A 25,312-nucleotide genomic window follows, 5' to 3' on the forward strand; every position below is an offset into this window, starting at 1 on the left:
GAGTGCCTCCGAGAGAAAGCTGCCCTCGAGTTCCGACCGATGCCAGACAGTCCCGTTTCTCCCGTTTGAGTCTGGGTCCCCAGAGACTCGCCCGGAACTGGAGCTCAGAGCCTGAGACTCCCTCCTGATTGAAAAAGACAATCGTGTCCTCAGCTGCCAGCCCTCTCCGCATGCACCTCCGCACCTTTGTATTTTCCGCACTGCACCTCCTCTGAGTCTCGGTATGCTTTTCTCTTTCCTTCTAGTTGTAGAATTTCCACTCAGCCAGCCTTCCTGTGGTTCTGGATGATGTCCGTTCCGTCTTTTAGTTGTATTTTTGAAGTGGTTGTGCGAGGCAGCAATCTCTGGTGTTTACCTATGCTGCCATCTTGGTTTCTCCAAAATACAGAAAGTATTTCTTTGTCTTTTCTGTTTTTAGCCATTTGGGGTCAAAATGTATAGATTTATTGTTTTCTTTCCTTCTAAACTCTAGAGGAAAGTGCACAAAATGAAAAAATACAGTGATTTGTAACACCCTCTTGTGTAACTATCATTTAGAGAAAGAAATAAAACATTGTCAAATTCCCAAAAGGTCCCCTTGTCTCCCTCCCCGTCCCCCCCAGTCAATACTTCTTCTAAATTAACCACTGTTATGTTGCTAATGCTGATTACTTCCTGGGTTTTCTTTATAGTCTTATCAACTAAGTGTGTAGTCTGTTTAGTTTTGCCTGTTTTTGAATTTTTTTTTTAAATCCTCACCCAAGTATATGTTTTTATTGAGGTTTTTTTTTTAGAGAGAGATGAAAGGTGCTGGAAGCCGGTCCATCCTTGCTGCTTGACACAGTCGCTGCAGGGAAGAAACATCTGCACAGCATATGTTTCAAGGGACCTGGCATATATGGCATACTGTTCTTAATATGTTTGCTCTCCTTAAGCGCCATGTGTTTTAACCAAGGTCACCTCTCCGAGAAAGGTTGTTTCCCCAGGTAGGGATTTTTCCCTGAGGTTAGGGAGGGGATACAACCCCTTAACTAAGTGCCAGGCGGGTAGTTAAGCTACATAATCTTTACTCCCTGGAATGGAGATAAGAAACGCCCTAACCTTTGTAATAGAAATTGACAGGATTAAAATCGGCTGGTATAAATATAGATGTAACAAGACAATAAACATCAGATCCTGATCAGTTCCTAACCAGAACTCCGACCAGAACTTTGGCTGGAGATCCTGGCTAGAGGTCCTGACTAGGCTGCTGATCAACTGAAGGCTGTCTCCGTGTCATTCCTTCTTCACTGACTCCGTCCACACCTTTGAGGACCCCTGGACCTGCTGGGGTTGGACCCCAACAATAATTCGTCCACACCTTGGGGAACCCCTGGACCTACTGGGGTTGGACCCCAACAGAAAGGAGAGGGAGAGAGGAAAAAAAACATTGATGTGAGAGAGAAACATTGATGGATTGCCTCCTGTAAGAGGACTGAAAATTGAACCTGAAACCTTGGTATGTGCCCTGACTGGGATTTGAACCCATGACCTTTGGGTGCATGGGACAACACTCCAACCAACTGAGCTATACTGGCCTGGGCTGTTTTTGAATTTTAATGTGAATGAAATGCATATAATTCTTCACGCAACATGTGAGATTCATCCACGTTCTTGCATTTAGCAGCAATTCATTCACTTTTATTGTTGTATGGTATTTCATTGTATGAATATAGCACAGTTTGTGTGTTCTATGGTATATGGACATTGCTTTGCTTTTTTTTTTTTTCCATTTTGGAGCTGTTATAAATGTTATGAACATTCTTATGCACATAAGCATGCATTTCTATAAAACACACCAAGGATAGAATTGCTAGGTCATAGAGAAGGCAGTCTTGAACTTTAAATAGATAATGCCAAAATTTCCACATGGTTCTACCAATTGACATTTCTACCAGTGGTGTGTGAGAATTTCCATTGCTATATATTGTGAGAGAGAAACATTGATGGATTGCCTCCTGTAAGAGGACTGAAAATTGAACCTGAAACCTTGGTATGTGCCCTGACTGGGATTTGAACCCATGACCTTTGGGTGCATGGGACAACACTCCAACCAACTGAGCTATACTGGCCTGGGCTGTTTTTGAATTTTAATGTGAATGAAATGCATATAATTCTTCACGCAACATGTGAGATTCATCCACGTTCTTGCATTTAGCAGCAATTCATTCACTTTTATTGTTGTATGGTATTTCATTGTATGAATATAGCACAGTTTGTGTGTTCTATGGTATAGGGACTTTGGTTTGCTTTTTTTTTTTCCATTTTGGAGCTGTTATAAATGTTATGAACATTCTTATGCACATAAGCATGCATTTCTATAAAACACACCAAGGATAGAATTGCTAGGTCATAGAGAAGGCAGTCTTGAACTTTAAATAGATAATGTCAAAATTTCCACATGGTTCTACCAATTGACATTTCTACCAGTGGTGTGTGAGAATTTCCATTGCTATATATTCTTAACAAAAAATGTTTCCAAGTCCAATAATTCTGGTAGGTGTGTAATGATATCTAATTGTGACTTTAACATTTTTTTTCTGCTAAGATAAATTTGGTAAGAAAGTATTTCTGAAATATTGACTAAGATGAAGCCTATGGTTTCCAATTTTCTGTGCTGTCCTTGTCTTTCAGTACCACAATCAAGAGATGATACTTTTTAGAAAGAGTAATATAAAATTTTTTTAAATTTTATTTTTCAATTACAGTTTACATGCAATATTATTTTGTATTAGTTTCAAAAGGTATTTTACATTTTAATTGGATGCATGAAAGCAGTTAGTTTGAGATATTGTCCAATATTCTTTCTTTATACTTTTTATTGGCTTGTGTGAAAAACAGCTGTATTATTTCTAGTCATAATTACTGCTTTAAGCTGCCATTCCAGGAATCATAATAATTACTGAAATGAGAGGTATGGTCTGTGGTTTACAAAGTTGGATTTAATGAATAAATCTTTCCAGTTCCTCTGAGCCATTTTTTTTTTGTTAGATTAAAAAAAAAAAAGTACAATCATTGTAACTGATCTGGATGACATTGAGTGGCTGGTTTCTGTTGAGTGAAGTAAAACAGACTTTTAACAATTCGTGGGTAATGTCTGAAAGGTAAAGTGACATGAGATAAATGTTTGTGTTTCATTCTGAAAATAACAAAAGGCATATGGAACCAAGAGTTAACTTAATTGCCTAGTAATTTAATCCTGCTTTAAAAGTGCTTTGGCAAAAAGAAAATTGTACTGTGATTTCTTTTTGCACAATTAATGCTAACAATAGAAAAATCATTAAGAAGATAAAGATTTGAAAGTTGTAAATGCCAATTCAGTTTTATAAATAATTGATCTGTTTGTGCATTTAAAAAAATCATATGCACTAAAAAGAGAATAATTGAAAATTTTCTGGGTAAAATTGAGTTTCTAAAAATACCAAATTTAGCCCTGGACTCTGTAGCTCAGTTGATTGAGCATCGTCCCAGGCAATGAGAGGTCACTAGTTCTATTCCAGTCAGGGCACATGCCTGGTTTGCTGGCTCAGTCCCCAGTAGGGAATGTGCAGGAAGCAGCTCATCAATGTTTCTTTCTCTCTCTCTCCTTTCCTCTCTCTTTCTAAAAAAAATCAATAAAAAACAATAACAAAATAAAAATACCAAATTTGATGAAAAATTTAAATTTCTAATAGAATATATATTCTTAAAAATAGAATGATTTAACCTCAGATTTTGTTCCATTATATAGTCATTTAGTAGTAGGATTTTAAGCTGACAAGTTAGATATTTTAAAAGGATTGATGTAAACTTCATTTGAAAACAATTATAATTTAAACTTAGAAGATAAATGGTTAAAATGTTAACTATGGTTTCACCAAATGTAGAGTAGTGTTAACATAAAAACATTCAAACCTATAAAGAATTTGTGTGAGTTTACTTGAGTCAAACTATCAACAATTGCCAGGAAGCAGAATTCAACCGATTGGGATGATTCTCGGAGAATGGCTGTTTTCGCCTTGTTCTATACATTACAATCAAAGGAGGAGACATAGGTGGGTTACTTGAAATCCATGGTGACAGATTAGAGAGGCAGGAGAAAGCAAAGTGCGGAAACCTCTGGGATTGGATAACTAGTAAAATGATAGACACATACTTCTTGCTTTTAGTTAAAGTTTAATTTCAGACCATCCTTTGTGGTTACTTTAGGTCTTTGAGTTTGCAAGACCACCATGCAGGCCTTCCCTGAGCTTGTCAGGTTCATGTGGCCCCTTTCATCCACAGTAGTAGAAAAATATCCTATGTGCATGGTTATTTTTGATACTTAATAGGAATCAACCTTGTACCAATTAAGGTTTATTTGCTTTTTCAGATTGGCTTAGAGCTTGGAATATAAATTGGTTGCAAAACTTTTTAGTTTAAACTGAATTAATGGTTTGGATTTCTAAAAACTTTACACTTCCCGTGTAGAATCACAAAATGTCTGTGTTTTCTGGTAGTTGGGTAAAGGTAATGAATTTTATTTTAGGAAAAATAATGGAATACAAATTTGGATAAATGAAAGCCAAAGAGAGTTCTGATTTCTTTTTAAAGACGATAAAGTTTCTGACAAAATTAACAGATTGAGAATAAAAATAAGAAAAATCTAAATATATTTTGTTGTTTTCTTTTTCATACTTGTGATAAATTTTGAAGCATATCATTTATTTGCTAGTCTTGTCACATCTATAAGCAAGCACAATATTCTTTTAAAATTTAATGTTAACAGATTCCTGATGATAGTATGTGAAGATGTTGGCATCCACATTCGCAATGTTGTGTATTGCTAATAGGTAGCCTGTCAAGACATTGACTATTTCAAATGTATTAAAACTTTTTAGCCCTTTAAAATCATTGGAGCAGTTATATTTGACCCTCAGGTAAGCATATTAAGTGTGAGTGACCTAGATCTATGTCATCATTTTTGCATTTTAGTGTTTTCAAGTGGTCTTAAAGAGCAAGAGAACTCAGAGATCTTTTCGGAATTGTTATAGTTAATCAGCTTATCACAACTGATAAGACAGGCAACATTTTATGTTAATAATTCTTTTAATTTGAATGAACCTACCAGTTCTAAATTGCTCTCTTTCAAACTGTCTTTGGTATATCCTGATTTTACCATGTAAATTATCCAACTCCAGTTATTATATACCAATTTATTATATACTCAAAAATTTTTAATCCACAATTAAGTTTTAATCCCTTGTTAAAGCAAAAATGTCAACTTTATAGTACTTTGTTCTCAGCTTGGCAGTGTTTCAGAATCAGTTAAACAGTGAATCAACTTTGAGAGTCTTCTCAGATTATGTTCCATTGATTTGTATTGTTTTCCTTTTTAAACTTTTTAAAAAATATTGGCCAAGTTTTGTTTTGTTTTGTTTTGTTTTTTTATTGATTTCAGAGAAGGGAGAGGGGGAGAGATAGAAACATCATGATGAGAGGAGAGAATCATTGACCAGCTGCTTCACTACTGGGGACTGAGCCTGAAATCCAGGCATGTGCCCTGACCAGGAACCGAACCGTCACCTCCTAGTTCATGGGTTGACACTCAACCACTGAGCCACCGGCTGGGCTGTATTATTTTCCTTTTAGACCCCAATAGTCTATCAAAAGAAAGACTGGAGTAAATAAAGAAAAAGAAATAAAATATGGTAGTGACAAGGAATATCAGGTTCTAAACCAGTGGTTCTCAACCTTCCTAATGCCACGACTCTTTAATACAGTTCCTCATGTTGTGATGACCCCTAACCATAAAATTATTTTCGTTGCTACTTCATAACTGTAATTTTGCTACTGTTATGAATCGTAATGTAAATATCTGATATGCTATATGTGTTTTCCGATGGTCGTGACCCACAGGTTGAGAATAAATAAACCTTTCATCTTTTACTTTTAAGATAAAGATACAGATATTACTGTGAGGGGGAATGTGGACGACTATGGCCTTCGAGACACCTTGAGCGTTGCTTCAACCGATTCCTTTGCTTCAGCAGCAGAGGTAGGTCATGTGTGTTCCTAATGAGGATTTGCATTCTTTGCCAGCTGGAGAGTACAGTTTTGCCATTGTGCTGTAATTTAGTACAGTAGCCACTTATTTAGCACGTGGTAGATACCAGGATACAAAGATGAATATAGCATGAGTGAAAGTTCTCACAGGAGCTCATAATCTCTGTACAGAGGTGGACATGTAAACACATGCTTTAAATAGGCACTTTTATATACTATGGATTATGGAAAGCAGTTGACCTTATATCAAGATTCTTAAAATAGTTCAGATCTTTTAGCTCAGAAATCATACTTCTGAAGTGATTAGATGCAAAGATTTATATATAAAAACATTCACTTTGGCATTTTAATAATAATGAAAAACTGGAAACAGTTTAATGCTAAATTATGGTACATCCATAATTTTGAAATATTATAATGGCATAAACATGTCCCTAATCATTTTTAATGACATGGGAACATGTATTAAGTGAAAAGGGTAGTATGTAGAGAGTATGATTGTGATTTTGAAATAGAAAAGAAAGAAAAACGTGTGTGTTATTTAATTATTTAGGCAGAGAAAAAAAGACTAGATAAAAGTTCACTAACGTATAAATAATGATCACTGAATTATAAATTTATGGATAATTTGTTTTCTACTGAGATTTAAATTTTGTATCAAAAGAGAATGCTTACAAAGTGATCATCTTTTTATAATTTTTTCTACTTAAAACAGGTTTAAAAATCACCAATAGCCAATTTTATCTTAGAATAATTTAATTTTTATGATAGATTTTGGATATTAATGCTGTTTTAAAAATATAAATAGTATCACACATCTGTAATTGTATTCATGCTGTAGTGTGGAAATCTTTAGGTATTCTACCTAATATCCTGGGCCCTAAGCCTTGATTCTGCCTTTTTACAATTTCTTCTGACCATGATATTTCATCCTCTTAAGATTTTTCTGTGTATGTATATTGTCACTGCAGCTTACAGTATCATCTCTTGAATTATTTACATTTTTTTCTTATATTTTTTACGTGTAAGTTTCCAATAGACAGAATATACCTACTTGTTTTATGGAAAAGCTGTTTCCTTTTCCTTTGCTATCTGATATAGACAGGCTTATCTTTCTGTTCTTTTTTAAAATGTTTATTTCCAGCTTTATTGAGATATAATTGACATATAACATTGGGTAAGTTTAAAGTGTACAGTGTGATGATTTAATACACATGTATTGTGAAGTAATTACCACAATGAGGTTGGTTACCACCTTCATCACCTCACATAATTACCTTTTTGTGTGTGTGTGTGGTGAGAACGTTTAAGATCTATCTACTCTCTTAGCAACTTTTAAATATATAATACAGTTTTATTAGCTACTAGAGGCCCGGTGCACAAAATTCGTTCACGGGTAGGATCCCTAGGCCTGGCTGGTGATCAGGGCCAATCTGTGGGGCAACCAGCGGGGCGATCAGGGGGCCCCCACTGGCACCCACCTTGGCTGGCCTGGCGCTGCCCACTCGCTGGCCCTGCCCCCCACCACCGGTTGCCTCCCTCTGTGGGGCAACTGGCAGGGCAATGGAGGGCCCCTGCTTGTACCTGCCTTGGCTGGCCTGGGGCCTCCCGCTGGAGGCAGCTCCTGTGTTGAGCATCTGACCCCTGGTGGTCAGAGCGCGTCATAGCGACCGGTCGTTCCATTGTTTGGTTGATTTGCATATTAGGCTTTTATTATATAGGATAGTTGCCATTAGATTCCCAGAACTTATTTATCTTCTCACCAGAGGTTTACACCCTTTGACCGATATCTCCTCATTTCCCCCACCCCTCAGCCCCTTGCAACCACCATTCTACTCTCTTTCTATGGGGCTGGCCTTTTTCTGTTGTTTGTTTGTTTTGTTTTTGGCCTTTTTTCATTTCACATGTGAGTGATGCCATACATCATTTGTCTTTCTTGTCTGATTTATTTCACTTAGCATAATGCCTTCAAGTTTCATCCATATTATTGCAAGTGGCAGGATTTTCTTCTTTCTCATGGATGAATATTTCATTGTACATATACTATATATTGCATCTTCTTTATCTATTCATCCATGATGGACACTTAAACTGTTTCCATATCTTGGTTATTTTTTAAAATGTTGCAATGTAAATAGGATAGCAGTACAGATATCTTAATATAGTGATTTTTTTTTTTTTTAAATATATTTTATTGATTTTTTACCGGAATCGAACCTGGGACCCTTCAGTCCGCAGGCCGATGCTCTATCCACTGAGCCAAACCGGTTTCGGCTTAATATAGTGATTTTATTTCCTTTGGATATATACCCAGAAATGGGACTGCTGGATCACACAGTAGTTCTATTTTTACTTTTTCGAACAACCTCCATATTGTTTTCATAGAAGCTATACTAATTTACAATCCCGCCAACAGTGCAAAAGAGTTCCCTTTTCCTCAAATCTTCACCAACATTTGTTATCTCTTATCTACACTAATAAAAGAGAAACATGGTAATTGGCGTACGACCGCTACCCTTCCCATTGGCTAATCAGGGAGATATGCAAATTAACTGTCAGCCAAGATGGCGGCCGGATTTGTCTTTCTTGTCTGATTTATTTCACTTAGCATAATGCCTTCAAGTTTCATCCATATTATTGCAAGTGGCAGGATTTTCTTCTTTCTCATGGATGAATATTTCATTGTACATATACTATATATTGCATCTTCTTTATCTATTCATCCATGATGGACACTTAAACTGTTTCCATATCTTGGTTATTTTTTAAAATGTTGCAATGTAAATAGGATAGCAGTACAGATATCTTAATATAGTGATTTTATTTCCTTTGGATATATACCCAGAAATGGGACTGCTGGATCACACAGTAGTTCTATTTTTACTTTTTCGAACAACCTCCATATTGTTTTTATAGAAGCTATACTAATTTACAATCCCGCCAACAGTGCAAAAGAGTTCCCTTTTCCTCAAATCTTCACCAACATTTGTTATCTCTTATCTTTTTTATAATGGCCATTCTGAGTAGTATCTCTTTGTGGTTTTGATTTACATCTCATTGATGATTAGTGATGCTGAGCAACCCTTCATGCACTTATTTGGCCATTTGTATCTTCTCTGGAAAAATGTTTATTCAGGTCCTCTGTCCTTTTTTTTTTAAAATCCTCATGGGAGCCCGGCTGGTGTGGCTCAATGGTTGAGCGTTGACCTATGAAGCAGGATGTCACGGTTCAATTCGTAGTCAGGGCACATGTTGGAGTTGTGGGCTCAATACCCAATGGGGGGTGTGCAGGAGGCAGCCGATTGATGATGCTCTCTCATCATTGATGTTTCTATCTCTTCCTCCCTCTCCCTTTCTCTCTGAAATCAATAAAAATATATTCTTAAAAAAAAATCCTCATGGGAGTATGTGTTTTTATGTATTTTAGAGAGAGAGGAAAGGGGAGAGAGAGAGAAATGTCAATGTGAGAGAAAAACATTGATCAGTTGCCTCTCGTTCACACCCCAACTGGGGATTGAACCGCAACCTAGGTATGTGCCTTGACCAGGAATTGAACCTGCAATCCGTTGGTGTACAGGACAATGCTCCAACCAATTGAGCCACCTGGCCAGGACTCTCTGTCCATTTTTAAAATTAGATTGAGTTTCTTTGTCTTTGCTATTCAGTTGTATGAGATCCTTATATATTAACCCCTTATCAGATAGATGGTTTGCAAATATTTTCCTTCATTTTGTAAGTTGCCTTCTCTTTTTGTTGTTTCTTTTGCTGTGCAGAAGCTTTTTACTTTGATACAGTCTCACTTGTTTATTTTTGCTTTTGTTACGTGTGCTTTTGTGGTCAGATCCAAACAATTATTATCAAGGAGCTTTTTTTTTTTCCAGTGTCAATGAGTTTTTTCCCTATGTTTCTTTTAGGAGTTTTTTGGTTTCAGGTCTTATGTTTAGTCTTTACTCCATTTTGAGTTAATATTTGTTGAGTGATGTAAGATAGGGATTCATTTTAATTCTTCTACATGTGGTTCTCCAATTCTGCCACCATAACGAAGAGGTTATTCTTTCCCTATTAGTATTCTGGCTCCCTTGTCTGATATTGATCGACTTTATTACAAGGGTTTATTTCTGGGGCTCTCGAGTCTGTTCCATTGGTCTCTGTGTCTATTTTTATGCCAGTAGACTACTGTGTGGTTACTGTAGCTTTGTAATACAGTTTGAAATCAGGAAGTGTGATGTCTCAAGTTTTGTTTTGTCTCAGGATTGCTTTGCGTCTTTGGGGGCTTGTGTGGCTCCATATAAATTTTAGGATTGTTTTTTTTCTGTTTCTGTGAAAAAATGCCATTGGAATTTTGATAGGAATTACAATGAATTTATAGATGGCTTTAGGTAATTGGATATTTTGACAATATTAATTATTCTGATCCATGAATATGTGATATCCTTCCATTTATTTGTCTTTTTCAGTTTCTTCATCTTAACAGTTTTCAGTGTACAGATTTTTCACCTCCTTACTTATATTTATTACTAAGTATTTTTTGGAAGCTATTATCAATGGAACTGTTTTCTTAATTTCTCTTTCTGATTATTATTAGTGTGTAGAAATACAACTGATTTTTGTATATTGATTTTGTATCCTGCAACTTTACTGAATTTATTTATTAGTTCTAATGGTTTTGGTGGAATCTTTAGGATTTTCTTTGTATAAGATCATATCATGTGCTGAGAATTTTACTTCTTTCTTTTGAATTTGAATGCTTTTTTGTTTTTCTTACCTAATACCTCTGGCTAAGACTCCCATTACTGTGAATAGGAGTGGTGAAAGTGAGCACCTGGTCTTGTTCCTGTTGTTAGAAGAAAAGCTTTCAACCTTTCACCACTGAGTATGTTAGCTGTGGGCTAGTCATATATGGCTTTTATCATATTAAGGTACATTCCTTCGATGCCTAAAATGTTAAGAGTTTTTATCAGAAAAGGATGTATTTTGTCAAATGCTTTTTATCTTTATGTTCTGTAGATGCTTAACTCCTTGATGGTTTATAGGAAGAATAATTGCATTTTTTCCCCCTAGGAAGAACAATATACCTAATTGCTCTAAAGTTTCTTTATAATGTACAACTTAAAAAAATATTTGACAAGTGTTCATTGTACTTTGAATTTATTGTAAGTCACAAAAGGTTTGATACATATTTTTAAAAACCCTTAAGGAAAACAAAATGCATGAATACCACAAGAAGGACTTGATGTCTGAGAAACATCCAAGGAATGCTTCTAGGGTATAAATATATGATCTCAGAATGTGATTCAAGATAAATTCTTTACTAAGAAATGTTTGTCAAATTATTTTTAATTGCATTTACTATATGCCAAGCCCTTAAATTAGGAAAAACTATTTTAATGAAGAAAGTTAGTAAGAAAATAATATCAGAACTGCTTGGGAAGTTAAAGTTTGTGATCATTTGGAAGCTTTATTCAGAATTACCAGAAAGAATTCTTGCCTCTTTAGATTAAAATAAGTCCTGGCATAGGCTTTTCTCTAAGCCTGGTCAGTCATTCGTGAAAGTGATTAACAGGATTTTCCTATATAAGCTTTGCCAAACATTGGTTTGGAACTACAGCCTTTTTTCTCTGAAAAGTCTATTTTTAAAATAATAGTTTTATTGAGATATAATTCTAATACTATAAAACTTACTCTTTTAAAGTATGTAATTCAGTGGTTTTTAGTATATTCACAGAGTTGTACAACTAGTACCACTTTCTAATTCTATAATATTTTTATCACTCTAAAAAGAAACTCTATTAGTAATTACTCCCTTTTCTCATCTAACACTTCCCTTCCCCCACCCAGCTCTTGGCAACTACTCTAATCCACCTTCTGTCTCCATAAATTTGCCTATTCTGGACAATTCATATAAATAGACTTATACAATATGTGATCTCTTGTATTTGACATTATTTCACTTAGCATGTTTTCATATTCTGAAAAGTCTTTTCAATGTTAGGATACCACTTAAGTACTCTCCTAACTCAACCATCTGTTAAAGAGATTGTCATTTAATAGGTAGAAACTAATATTACAGAGAGAGCAATTTTTAGCTTTAGATTTCATTTTTCTTAGAATTACCCCTCCTTAAGGTATGTATGTGTTAACACATACATAAATTGTAGGGGGCTCTTTTTTTGAATGCTGCTCTTTAAAGAGAAAATTTTATTTCTTACTAGAGGCCCGGTGCACGAAATTTCATGCACTGGAGGGGTCCCTCAGCCCGACCTGTGCCCTCTCGCAGTCCGGGACCCCTTGGGGGATGTTTGCCTGCCGGCTTAGGCCCATTTCGCCATGGGGATCAGTGGATTCAGCTGCCACCCTATATAATAAAACCCTAATATGCAAATCGACCAAATGGCAGAATGGTCAGTGCGCTCCCACAGGGGGAGCGCTGCTCAGCCAGAAGCTGAGCTCACGGCTGGCAAGCGCAGCGGCTGTGGCAAGAGCTTCTCCCACCTCTGCTTAGGCGGGTGGTAAGGAGCAAGGGGTCCCAGACTGTGAGAGCCCTGGACTGCGAGAGGGATGTCCGGCAGTCAGACATCCCCCAAGGGGTCCCGGACTGCGAGAGGACGCAGGCCGGGTTGAGGGACCTCCCCCCTCCACCCCACCCCCCTGCACAAATTTCATGCATTGGGCCTCTAGTATAGGATAATTCAAATATGTCTACTAATGAAAGCTTTTGCTACCCCCCTTTGACTTGCTAGCACTTTATACCAATCCAAAATGATACACTAACAATAATACACAACGGGACAAGGATAAACATTTAGAATAATCATAATCTGAAAAGAGAGGGTTATATCTGCAATTGCAAATTTCTGTTTCTTGAATTATCTTACTTCCTCTGGAGTCAGTTTTGTCTGTTTATCTTGGGCTTTCATTCTTGTGCTGACAGTTGTTTTTTCTCTCAACTTTGAACGTGTACTTGGTGACTGGATTGATTTTCTTAGGTAGATTGTGTGGGTTTGCAGTGTTTTTTGTTTGTTTTTCCCACAAAAAGGTGAACAAGAGAGCAAATGGGGCTCATTTACTTCTTTGAGGTGTGTTAATTGGCAGGCTTTTCTTTAGGATTAATGTTCTGGAAATAGCCTAGCAGGCAGGGTGCACCTGGATACAGAATGCAGAGGGCCTTATTGTGGGCGGGGCCATCACTCACCCTAGCCAATTTACTCTCTCCAGGCAGCTTTAATAATTTTTGGTTGAATTTTTTTTTTTACTACAAGCTGCCTTCCTATTCAGGGATGGAGGGGAAGGGGCAGGGAGTAGAATGAGATGTGGGACTACTATAGACTTTTGTCTAATCTCCCATTTTCAGTCCCTCTTCTTCAATCCTGCTCTCACACCTGCCAACTTCAGGCCTGGTGCTGTTTAAGGCTGCTGCTTAGCAAATGTCTACCCTCAACAAATATATTTCCTCCTGAATTTATTCTAGATTGTGGCTTCCTCATTTATTTCATCTGTCCACACACTTGTATTTGCTTTCCAGTTTGGGAAAATTTGTGTGTCATTTTGTTACTCTTAGTATGGTTTCCACTATTAGTTATTTGTTGCTGTTTAATAAATTACCCAAAATGTAGTGTCTTAAAACAATAATTAAATTCAGGTGCGGGCTTGGGGCTGGTGCTGAGGCTGAGGGGCCTGCCCTTGGCCTCATGGGTGCGTTCTTGAGAGTGAGACCCTGGGCCCTAATTTGGAGATTGTCAGGCAGAGGTACATGTCTTTGTCTTAATCTAGATTAGATTAAATCCTGAGGCCTCCACACTTGGGGTTAGTGGAGGCACAAGTGTTTTAGGAGGTACCTTCTTAAAATGTAAGGTTAGTGGGCTGGTTTTCTGGATCTTGGGCCTTACAGTTAGTCCCGTGAGAACTGAGTTCTAAGGGCTAATCCAGGGAGCCTGTTGTTTAGGTATTTAATTCTGAAGTCGCATATATAAGATAAGGAGGACTTTTAGACTGAACGTGCCTATCCAAAGCAGCCCACCATTTTTCTTTTCTTTTCTTTTCTTTTTTTAAAATATATTTTTATTGATTTCAGAGAGGAAGGGAAAGGGAAGGAACGATTGATTGGCTGCCTCCTGCATGCCCCCTACTGGGGATGGATCCCGCAACTCAGGCATGTGCCTTGACTTGGAATTGAACTGTGACCTGTTGGTTCATAGGTTGAGCCACACTGGCTGGGTAGCCCATCTGAAGTATGTTGGCTGGGATACAGTCATCTGAAGGCTTAACTGAGGCTGGAGAATCTGTTCCCAACATAGCTCACTTACATGAATGGCATGTTGGTGCTACCTAAGGCAGAAAACCTAACTTGCTCACCACGTGGACTTTTCTGTAGGACTGCTTGAGTATTTTCACAACATGGCAGGCACCTCGCTTCCCCCAGAGGAAGGGATCCAAAAGAGAGCGAGATGGGAGCAGTGACTATTGTGATCTCACCTCAGAAATCACACACTCTCATTCCTACAATATCCTATTGGTTACACATGTTAGTCCTGTTCAGCATGGAATGAGACATTACTGGGAAGAGAGAATCATTGACGGCCACTTTGGAGTTATTGTTATTTTCTTTTTTATTTCTTTTCTATTAGTGAGATATGGTATATAGTTATCCTGCTTTCTTTAACTGTACTAGTAAGTTCTATTTGTAATTTTAGGTGGTTGATCTTAAAGGAAAACGTAAACATGTAAGAAATAGTCCATATTAAAATGGAACTTAACCTATTTCATGACCCATACTAGTTTTGAGACTTTCAACATTTCTTTCATGTTTGTTCAGAGGCTTTTAAAAATATAAAGGCTTTAAAACATATTACCTTACATTCAGCACAATTATTGCTTGCTAAGGAAGATGAGGGTCAGCCCCTCTTGCACCTCATGGAGGGCAAGGGAGAAGTAATTTAGGGTGTTTGAAATCTTGAGCGAATTCCAAAACATTGTTTGTACTCGTTGGTACATCTTTGGGTTTTATCTGTTTTTATTGCTGCTGTTGTTGTTATTGACTTGTTTGATTCCTTACATGGACATTTTATGATACTTATGAACTATGGGAGATAACTAATAAAGTGGGATAGTGCTTTGATGGAAACCAATATAGTATTACTTTTCTGTTTAAAAAATTTTAAATAAGTTCTTGAAATGTACACTTTTGAGGGAAGAATGACTTGGAAATAAAGGACATTTCAAAAGTTTCAGCTAGAAAAAAAAGAACCCCTTTTCATGGTAAATTGCCCATTTAAACCATGTTACAGACTCTGCTTCAGAAGACACATCTCAGCTCTAGTAAAATGTTAATCTTTTTCGGAAGCCTTTCAAAAAGTTTTTGGAAATTTTGTAAAAAAAATCCTTCCTAGAAACTATATTCTAAAATGAGAATTTAAGCCATTGTTTTAGATTTGCTTTTTGCTATAAAAAACTCAAGATTCATTATTTAAATACATGTTTCTGAGTTACTGTCTCTTAGGAAGAGTTGATGATAATGTTATCCAGTGTCAATCTTCAATATGATGTATTTTCACAGCTGCAAGCCTATTTTAAGAGACCTAGTTAAATGATCACCTCAGCCAAACCAACAAATAAGCAAGGTAGACCAATAAATCAAGACTTGACTCTGGAATCTTGTTGGATTTGTTCACTTCTTATTAGTATGAATTATTTTATGTGGAGAGTTTAATTGGAGCTCCAGTTTCCTCAGAATTTTTTCCTACTGGTAGGTGTACATAGCTTCTATTTGTTTTGACAGTGGTTCAAAACTTTAAACTATTTAATACCTAAAAAATTTTCATTAGAAGTTATTTTTTTTAAACCCGTTAGGTTTTGTGGGGTTTTTTTTAACCTCAAACACTTTCCAGTAGCATAATATATTTTCCTTAAACTATGAGGGGAAATACTACTTAAAAGCAGAAAATATATGATGTCAGATATTATCTCCATTTACCTTTTTTTCCCTTTTGCTTCTGGTCTAATAGTCATATTTATACTATCTTAAATATTGTTGGTGCTTAAACTTTTTCTTCCTTGGCTTTCTGGATAGAGCTGATAGGAGAGTACAGTTTGATATTTAAGAGTATAGCCTTGGCCGGTGTAGCTCAGTTGGTTGGGCATCGTTCCGTGCACCGAGGTTGCAGATTTGATTCCTGGTTAGAGCTTGATCCCCAGTAGTGGGGGGTGCAGAGGTAGCCAGTCGATGTTTCACTCTTACATTGATGTTCCTTTCTCTCTCCCTCTCGCTCTAAAAATCAATACAAAATCTTAAAAAAAAAAGGAGTATAAGCTCTGGTATAAATGCCTGGGCTTAATTTAACTTCTGTTTAGTTGTGGGACTTGGGGCATGTGCCTCTAATCTAAACCTCTGTTTCTTTATCTGTAAAATGTTGATGATGATAAAAGTATCTACTTTATGAGTTATTGGAAAGAGTAAATGAGATAATCAGGTCAGGCATTTAGCACAGCGATGTGTGAATATGAATTACAGCATGGAGAAATACTGCTAGAGTAGTAGAGTAAACACCTGTACACATCTCCACAAAAGCATAAAAACATTAGCAAAACTTTTCAAAATAATAATTTTTAGAACTCTGAAAATTAATGAAATACTTGTAAAGATTCAAGGAGCATTGTTCAAGAAAAATGGCTGAATCTCCTTAAGACTAGTGAACTTTGTGGATACTTAACTTGCTTTATTGCTATCTCTTTCTTCACAGTTAGTCTTAAAAACCAACAGTCTCACAACTATGGTAACTTTGAAAGCAGAGGCTCAGCAGCCACTGGAAGAAGCTTAGTGGCCTTGAAGCTTCTCAAAAGCCCCATCCCTAGAGAATTGTCACTATTTGACTTGCAGAGCTCCATTCTCAAGACTTGTCTTTTATTTGACCTAACTTAGAGCTTGCTCTGTACAAAGAGTTCTGTCCCTTGGGCCTTTGTTGAAAACAATTAGTGATAATTGTTTAACATTGCAGCTGACTGAGCTGGTGATACCAGCTAGGGCTAACAAGAGGCTGACCAAAACGCTTAAAAGAAAACATTGGGCCATGAGATGTTTATAGGGGTTTTTGAAAAGCTCCAGGATATTTCTGGGAATCTAGAAAGCCACAAACATGGCAGGGCTATGCATGTGTGCAGGAAAAAGCTTAGAATTTCCTAACCTCTCATCTCTGGTTGACCTTGATGTTCTTTTTTTTTTTTAATTAAAAAAATTAAATTACAGGTGATGTGCAGTATTATATTAGTCTTAGATGTACAACATCATGATTAGACATTTGTATAACTTACGAAATGATCACCCCGATAAATCTAGTACCCATCTAACACCATACATAGTTATTACAATATCACTGCCTATACTAGGGGCCCAGTGCATGAAATCGTGCACCTTGAAAGAACCGTGGGCTGTGAGGCTGTAGTGGGCACAGGGGTTGGTCTCGGCCCATCCTCCGCGTCCATGCCTGGTCCCTCCCGCCACAGCCCCAGGTCCCCTGCTGCCGGCAGCCTTGCTCCCAAAGCCGCAGCTCCCATGCACTGATGGCGCCGGCCCCGCTCACACCCGCTGATGGTGTGGAGCAATTGGGGCCAGCGCCAGCAACGGGTGCAAGTGGAGCCACTGCTGTCAGTGGGCGCGAGCAGCGGCACTGCCCTGATCGCCCCTCAGGAGCAGGAGGAGGTGGAGAAGCCCTGAGGGGTGATAGGGCCGGCAGCTGCTGCTCGCACCCACTGACAGTGCCAAGCAATCAAGACTGGAGCCAGGCACCAGCAGCAGGTGCAGGCGGTGGCTCCAGCGCTGGCAGCAGGTGTGAGTGCCAGGCGGGACTGTGGTGCGTGGGAGCCAGGGGAGGTGGAGAAGCCCTGAGGGGTGATAGGGCCGGCAGCTGCTGCTCGCATCCACTGATGGCGCCGAGCAATCAGGACTGGTGCCAGGCGTTGGCAGCATGTGCAAGCAGCAGCTCCGGCGTCGGCAGCAGGTGCAAGCACCAGGCGGGACCGCAGCACCTGGAAGCAAAGAATTTTCAGTAACCACCAGAGGCTTGAGCACCAGGCGGGACTGCAGCACCTGGGAGCAAAGGATTTTCAGTAACCACCAGAGCTTGCCCTGATGACAGTGACAGGCGCCTCCCGCCTTGGTCTGGCACCTCAGTTCACCTGCTCCACCATCCCACCGTGGCCAACGCCCATCATGTTCCACGCTCTGCTGCCTGCTGCCGACACCCACCATGTTCTGCACGCACCCCGTGGTGGTCAGTGCATGTCATAGCGACTGGCTGTTCAGTTGTTCCACCGTTCGGTCTATTTGCATATTGGCCTTTTATTATATAGGATTCCTTATGCTGTACTTTACATCCCCATGACTATTTTGTAACTACCAATTTGTACTTCTAAATCCCTTCACCTTTTCCTCCCATTTGCCCAATCCCCCCCTCCCATCTGACAACCGTCAAAATGTTCTCTGTATTTATGATTCTGTTTCTGCTCTGCTTGTTGTGTTTTGTTTGTTTTATAGATTCCACATGTAAGTGAAATTGTCTGGCATTTGTCTTTCTCTGTCTGACTTACTTCAATCAACACAATACCCTCTAGATCCATCCATGTTATTGCAGATGGCCAGATTTCATTATTTTTATGGCTGAGTCCTATTCCATTGTATATATGCACCGCTTCTTTATCCACTCATCTATTGATGAACACTTAGATTGCTTTCATATTTTGGCTATTGTAAATAATGCTGTAATGAATATATGGGTGCATATGTCTTTTCAAATTAGTGCTTTGGGTTTCTTCAGGTAAATAGCCAGAAGTGAAATTGCTGGGTCCTTCTTTGTCTCTTTACATTCTTTATTTTAAAGTCTGTTTTGTCTGCTATAAGTATTGCTGTCACAGCTTTTTTGTTTGTTTCCATTTTTCTGAAATATCTTTTTCTGTTCTTTTGCTTTCAGTCTGTTTGTCTTTCGATCTAAAGTGAGTTTCTTGTAGACATCATATGTAAGGGTCTTGTTTTGTTATCTATTCAGCCACCATATGTCTTTTGATTAGAGCATTTCATCTGTTTGCATTTAAAGTAATTGTTAATAGATATGTACTTATTATCATTTTGTTATTAATATTTTTTACCTTTTTAAAATCTTCTTAAAGAAGACTCTTTAACATTTCTTGTAATACTGATTTGGTGGTGATGAACTCCTCTAGTTTTTTCTTGTCTGGGAAGCTCTTTATCTTTATCATTCTAAATGATAGCTTTAAAATCTTACTGAATAGTTTTTATGGCTTAATCAAATTGAGTATATTTTGATGTTAGTGAGATCTGGTTTTCTATTGTTCATAGTATTTTTCCTATATCATTGCAGTCTGTTCTAACCCACTGTAATGCTTAGCTTGCAGAACACAGAGAAGTCCGGCATTCTTACAGTCTGGAGTCTCTTTGCCACTGCCCGTTTTATGAAGAAGCCATGCATTTAGTTGAAGAAGGAAAAATTTACTCAAGAGTGCTGAGGTACCACTTCAGTTTTGCTTATGCTTATGAAAAATATTAAGGTACTATTGCTGTGTTTGTATGATATTTATTTAAAATGTTAATGAGAATAGGGGAAAGTATATTTTTAGGCTCAAAAATTTTTTTTTACATATTTTGTCAGTATTGAAAAGACATGTGTTTCATGTTAAGTTCCTGAGGTTAAGCCTTGTTTGAGTCCAAATTTGTAGTAGCCTTGATCTTGAATGCAGTGTAACAGTTGTCTCCCCTGTTTATTACATAGAACTGAAATGCTGGAGTGCCTGGGAGACAGTGATTTTCTTGCCAAACTTCACTGTATACGACAGGCTTTTCAGGTATTATTTTTAAACATTAAGTGACTTTACCCAGCCACTCACCCCACCCTCATGCTATAGAGTCCAGCCGCATATAAACAGGACAGCTCTTTGCTCTTGTTATTGTTATTCCTGATGGCAAATATAAAGTCCACCAAGTTTATGTTTCCTGCCTCCTGTTTCCCTTCATTTGGCTTCATTTGTCATTGTCCTCTCCCATGGCTTCCCAGGTCCACCCCACTTTGTCAAAACAGGATATTTTGATGCTGCAGATGTGTACAAATAGCTGCCTAAAATAAAAATCCTACTTTTTAAAATTACCAATTAGTATGTGTTCTAGATCGTTTTTTATTTGAATCATTTGTAAAATTATTGGTTTCCTAAAATGAAATAAGGTTGTTAAACAACAAAATTATCTTTATTTTCTTATGTCTTGGGGCTATGTATCATTTATTTTGGACTTTCTAATATTAAATTGAACAGAATTTAAATTCAGATTTATTTCCCTTTAATCTTTTTTATTATAGGTTTCAAGAACTCATTTTATTTTAGTAAATTAGAGCTTTCTCTGTGGTCTGAAATAGTGCCACATACAATGCATTAACTGCATTAGGGTTATTTGTGCTTAGATGTGCTATACAGTCAAGTGTCCATTCAAATTCATTACAGGTCTCTTTTTTCTTTGTGTGGGGATGGATATTTTTTCAGGTTATTCTTTCAGAAACAGCCAATAGGATATTCCTTGCTGAGAGTGGAAGGAAAATTTTATCAGCGTTAATTGTGAAAGCACGAAAGGTAACTTGTTTTGTTGGCAAGTTATTTTCATAGTTGTTTCTGTTGGACTGATGATTACAATGCATTTAATTTTTAATAGAAAAAACAGTTTTTGTAGATAGTTGCAAAGGTTCACATAAAATAAATAACCCAAAGAGCATAGCTTTCTGCTTGTGCTGAATTGTTTTCTATGTATAAAGCCCACTCTGTTTTGATCCAGTTGTTTCTCATAAATTATTCCCAATTTGCCATAAGATCTATGAATGTCATGGTGAGCATCGTCATTAGGTCTGCTAACAATCACCACTATTATTATTTTGAATACCTCTTCTCTTAGCTCCCTTAATTCTGTTCAGTAAGAAGGTTCCAGGAAATAATATAGACCTCAGAAATCTGAAAATGCAAATTGAGCTGCCTCTTCCTCTCACTCATCTTCATGGGACTGGATGAGTCAGAACCAATGAAAAGAACTTCATTAAAACTATAAGGAACCACTCTTCTGTATGCAAGGTGTGTCCAGATGATGAAGAAAACCAAAATAAACAGGCTTTCCTTGAACCGTTTGAATACCCGGCTTTTAGACCCAATCTATTTGAACCTCAATCCCATCATTTGAATAATAAAATTATATTTATGGTACCCTATTTCAGAGGATTCTTATGGTGATTAAATAAATGATAATTGGGAACGCAAATTTTTTACAAAGTGTAAAATAAATGAAAGATGATATTAACTACTTGCAATTCCCACTGTTAATTTTATGGTGCTTTCTTGGCGTGCCCATGGCAGATAAGTGGTTTGAACTAGAGTTCCTGCTATAAGAGTAGAAGTGCCTCAAAAGCATTAGATGGTATCTTCTATGACCAAGTTTTCACCTTAAGGACTGACCTAAATAAGCGTACATGTTTGAGTATTAGGCACTTTGCTTATGACATTTTACAAATGTTCTCAGTTTTGGCTTCTTCACAATGTTGGGGCAACAAAATATTAAACCAAGTGAATATGGTATACCTTGACAATTTATTTTAACTCAGTCACCTAATCTAATGAAGATCTAGCAAAAATTGACTTTAAGAGTAACTCATGTGCTTTGCAGGCTTGACCCTTGTTATGAGGTTGAGTTTAGGATTAAAGTGTGTTTTCTTCTGCAGAATCCAAAGAAGTTTGAAGATGTTTTTGATGAAATGATCTATTTTTTAGAACAGACTGATCATTGGGATAGTACTGAAATGGAACTTGCTGCTAAAGGAGTAAGTTCAAATTTTTTTTTTATATTCCCCTTGGTTATTTACACATAATATTTACATAATTTGAGGCCACTGTTTGTTTGTTTTTTGTCCTTGTTAAATGATAGTAAAACCAATTGTGTGGTAGTAGTAATGGCAGAGACATAAACAATAGCAACCACAGGCTTTATACATGGGGCAACAATTGAAAAGTATTGTTTTTTTAAAAGCCTTTCTCTTCCCTTCCTCCTTCCCTTCCTTCTTTGCTTCCTTCTGAAAGTCAGGAGCAGGCCCTAGCAGGGCAGTAGTGGTGGCCTGTGCTGAGAGGGTTTCAGATGGGCCGCTCACTGGGACCAGGGTTTTGACTACATATACAGGATCAGACAAACAATATGTTGAGAATAATTGGAGCCAGGCTACTTACTGTTGGAGAAGGGAGGTATAAAAAGCTAGGGCTAGACTTGGAGCTAATAGGGTGAATTCATAGTTTATAATAGATATAGATATAGAAATAAATATAAAGGCTTGCATATATATAAACATATGTACTTCCCAGCTCTGTTCACTGAGAGGGTTTGGGAGCAGCTACACCTTAAAAGAAAGGACTCCTCAAGGGCACAGAGATCTTGGCTTCTAAGTTCTACTCTCAACTGTAGGGAATTCTGGAAAAATGCTGATCTCAGCACTGGGATAGGGAAAGTACATGATGAGCCTGGAGCATTTTGTTGTAATGGGAGCTTAAAGAATGAGTTTGCAAGGGGTAAAAGGCTTTCTAGGCAGAGAACACAGTAGGTATAGAGACACAGAGGCATAATCTTTCCTTCTCCAGTGTTCCCTCGCTGGGTGAAAGAATTGGCATCCATTAGTTGTGCAGGCCAGAGACCTGGGACTCCTCCTTCACACCTCCTCCAGAGACCTGGTCCTCACATACTTTATCGTATTCCTCTCTTGCTTTTTGTCAGTTTCAACTTCTAAATATCTTTCAATTCCTTCAAATTTTCTCTATTCCTGCCAGCCCCTGAATAACTACAGGCTTTCCTGGGCTACCTCAGTCTTCCCTGCCTACTCCTCCCCTCCCTGCATTCACTCTTACTTTTCTCCATTCCACTCTCCACATTGCTGCCAAACAGTCTATATAAAATACAACCTAATCATCCATCTCTCTTCCTCCACTACCCCCCTAAAATACCATGAAGATGAAATCCAAAATCATCAACATGAGCCATATACTCTACAGGAGCCGTCCCCTCCTCCTTGTGCCTCTGTGCTCTCTGCTATAGCGAGCCATAGCACACTTGCCGTGATTTTCTTTGACTCAACATCACTGTGTTCCTTCTTACCTCAAAGGCCTTGATAAGGTGTTTTCTGTACCTGGATGCCTCCCTGAAGAAAGCCCTCTGTGACATCCAATCTAGGTTAGAAGCTCCACCATAACCTCTAATAGTACTATGTACTTGTCCTTTACTCTCCTTATCAGTTTATAATTGTGTTTTTGTGGGATTATTTGTTGCTGTTTGTTTTTCCCACTAAACTAAGCATCTGGTTTGCTTACTCTAGAAGTCTGAGCACCCGGTACATTATGCATGAATGAATGAAAGAGCAAGAGGTTCATGATGTTGTGGGCAAGACAGATACACCAATAACTCAGTGACAAAGCAGAAAGAGCTTTGTGGATACCATAATGACAGCAGGAACAGAGAGCTCCTAGCACAGAGTGAAAGGAAAGATTAATTTCACTTGATGGGATGGATCTAGGAAGGAACACCTGTCATGTGAAGTGTAATTTCTGGGGTTGAGTTGTTTTCATATTGGTCTCTCCTCTTCCTCTCTTTTTGTCAGAGATATAATCTGATTCAACTAAAAGCACTCAGCTGTTATAAAGTCTGAAGCCCTGACTCAGATTTTATTTAAGATCTATGTAATAATAATTTCTGTTTTAACTCATAATTTAATGCAGGTGAAAAATCTAAATTTTTATGATGTTGTTCTGGATTTTATATTAATGGATTCCTTTGAAGATTTAGAAAACCCACCCACATCCATACAGAATGTAGTAAATAATCGCTGGCTAAACTCGTCCTTCAAAGAAACTGTAAGTGGTGTTTTTTTTTTTCTTTCTTAACCATGTAAATTTAATGAAAAAATGGTCAGAACTGGAAAGATTAATAAGATTTACATGTATATCACCTATAGAATGACTAGTGTGGACAGTGAGTTCATCCTTTGATATTGGGATCAGATGTGTAGAATATATGTCTTCAGATGAAATTTCCTTTTTGGCTTTTCTATCAGTCCTTGCCTTGACCTGAAATAGCCAATGTTTCTTGAGATCTAAAAATAAAAACAAAAACAAAATACCTCAAGCTTCAGACTAGTTTGGACCTAACAAAAAATTGTCTGTAACTGTAATGGCGCCATGACTAACCTGAAATATAGCAGTTGCAGTCAAAAGACAATATATGTAAAGTAAAATATGGGGATTCATGTTCCCAAATACTATAAAATTAGGGGGAGGAGTAGGCATGTGCCCCTCCCTCCAAAAAACAGGTTTTTAAACTGTAATCTATACTTTGACTGTTTTTAGTTTCTGTTGTTTTTCACAATTAAACCTCTATTTGACTTTTTTTTTTTTTTGGTTGGGCTTTAAGTGTGTACCTGGAAGTAGGTGGAATAGATATTCATGATGAAGTTTGAGCCTTTAAAAAAATGTTCCAATGGGCTATGTCACAATTATTTTGCAAGTTTGTATTAAATTTGTATTACATTTTAAAACAGCCCTAGCTGGTTTGGCTCAGTGGATATTGCGTCGGCCTGTGGACTGAAGGGTCCTAGGTTTGATTCTGGTCAAGGGTACATACCATGGTTGTAGGCTCCTCCCCCACCTGGGCTTTGATCGGGGCATGTGCGGGAGGCAACCAATCGATGTGTTTCTCTCACATCAATATTTTTCTCTGTCTTTCCCTATCACTTCCACTTTCTCTAAAAGTCAATGGAAAAATATCCTCAGATGAGGATTAAAAAATTTTTTTAAATAATTGTAATAAATCCACTTTTCCTTCAAAGTATGTTTTAACCATAAGAGGTACATGTTATCTCCATTTTTAAAACTTCTTTGGTAAACTGACCTTGATTAAAGTTGGGTCATACCAGAGTAGGGTCAGATTTCTTCAGAATCCAAGTTGATGTTTCATCCCTATCATTATGGTTGTATTTCTTAGTTTTTTATTTGGATAAAACTGTAGCTTTACCCACAATTATTTCTAGCAGTGCTATTCTTGAAGAAAAAATCCTTTGTTTTCATTGTTATGCACAAAACACTTATTGTATATATGCATCTATGTGTATGATATATATACTAGAGGCCCAGTGCAAAAAAATTTGTGCACTTGGGGGCGTCCCTCAGCCCGGCCTGTGCCCTCTTGCAGTCTGGGACCCCTCGGGGG

The 25,312-nt window shown here is 37.6% G+C and overlaps 1 protein-coding gene across 2 annotated transcripts in view; it reads left to right on the top strand.

Annotated features, from left to right (window-relative positions):
• The window catches only part of FAM73A (family with sequence similarity 73, member A), an 80,563-nt gene that overhangs the window by 44,307 nt on the left and 10,944 nt on the right, over window positions 1-25,312 (top strand). For both annotated transcript variants that reach the window (XM_014544366.1, XM_005871935.2), the window contains exons 8-13: window positions 5,934-6,034; window positions 19,437-19,555; window positions 19,818-19,890; window positions 20,578-20,664; window positions 21,795-21,893; window positions 23,827-23,961. In XM_014544366.1, the coding sequence (XP_014399852.1) occupies window positions 5,934-6,034; window positions 19,437-19,555; window positions 19,818-19,890; window positions 20,578-20,664; window positions 21,795-21,893; window positions 23,827-23,961 (614 nt within the window). The remainder of the gene's footprint in view (window positions 1-5,933; window positions 6,035-19,436; window positions 19,556-19,817; window positions 19,891-20,577; window positions 20,665-21,794; window positions 21,894-23,826; window positions 23,962-25,312) is intronic.

This window comes from Myotis brandtii, unplaced genomic scaffold (genome assembly GCF_000412655.1).
Source record: "Myotis brandtii unplaced genomic scaffold, ASM41265v1 scaffold36, whole genome shotgun sequence".
Lineage (NCBI taxonomy): Eukaryota > Metazoa > Chordata > Mammalia > Chiroptera > Vespertilionidae > Myotis > Myotis brandtii.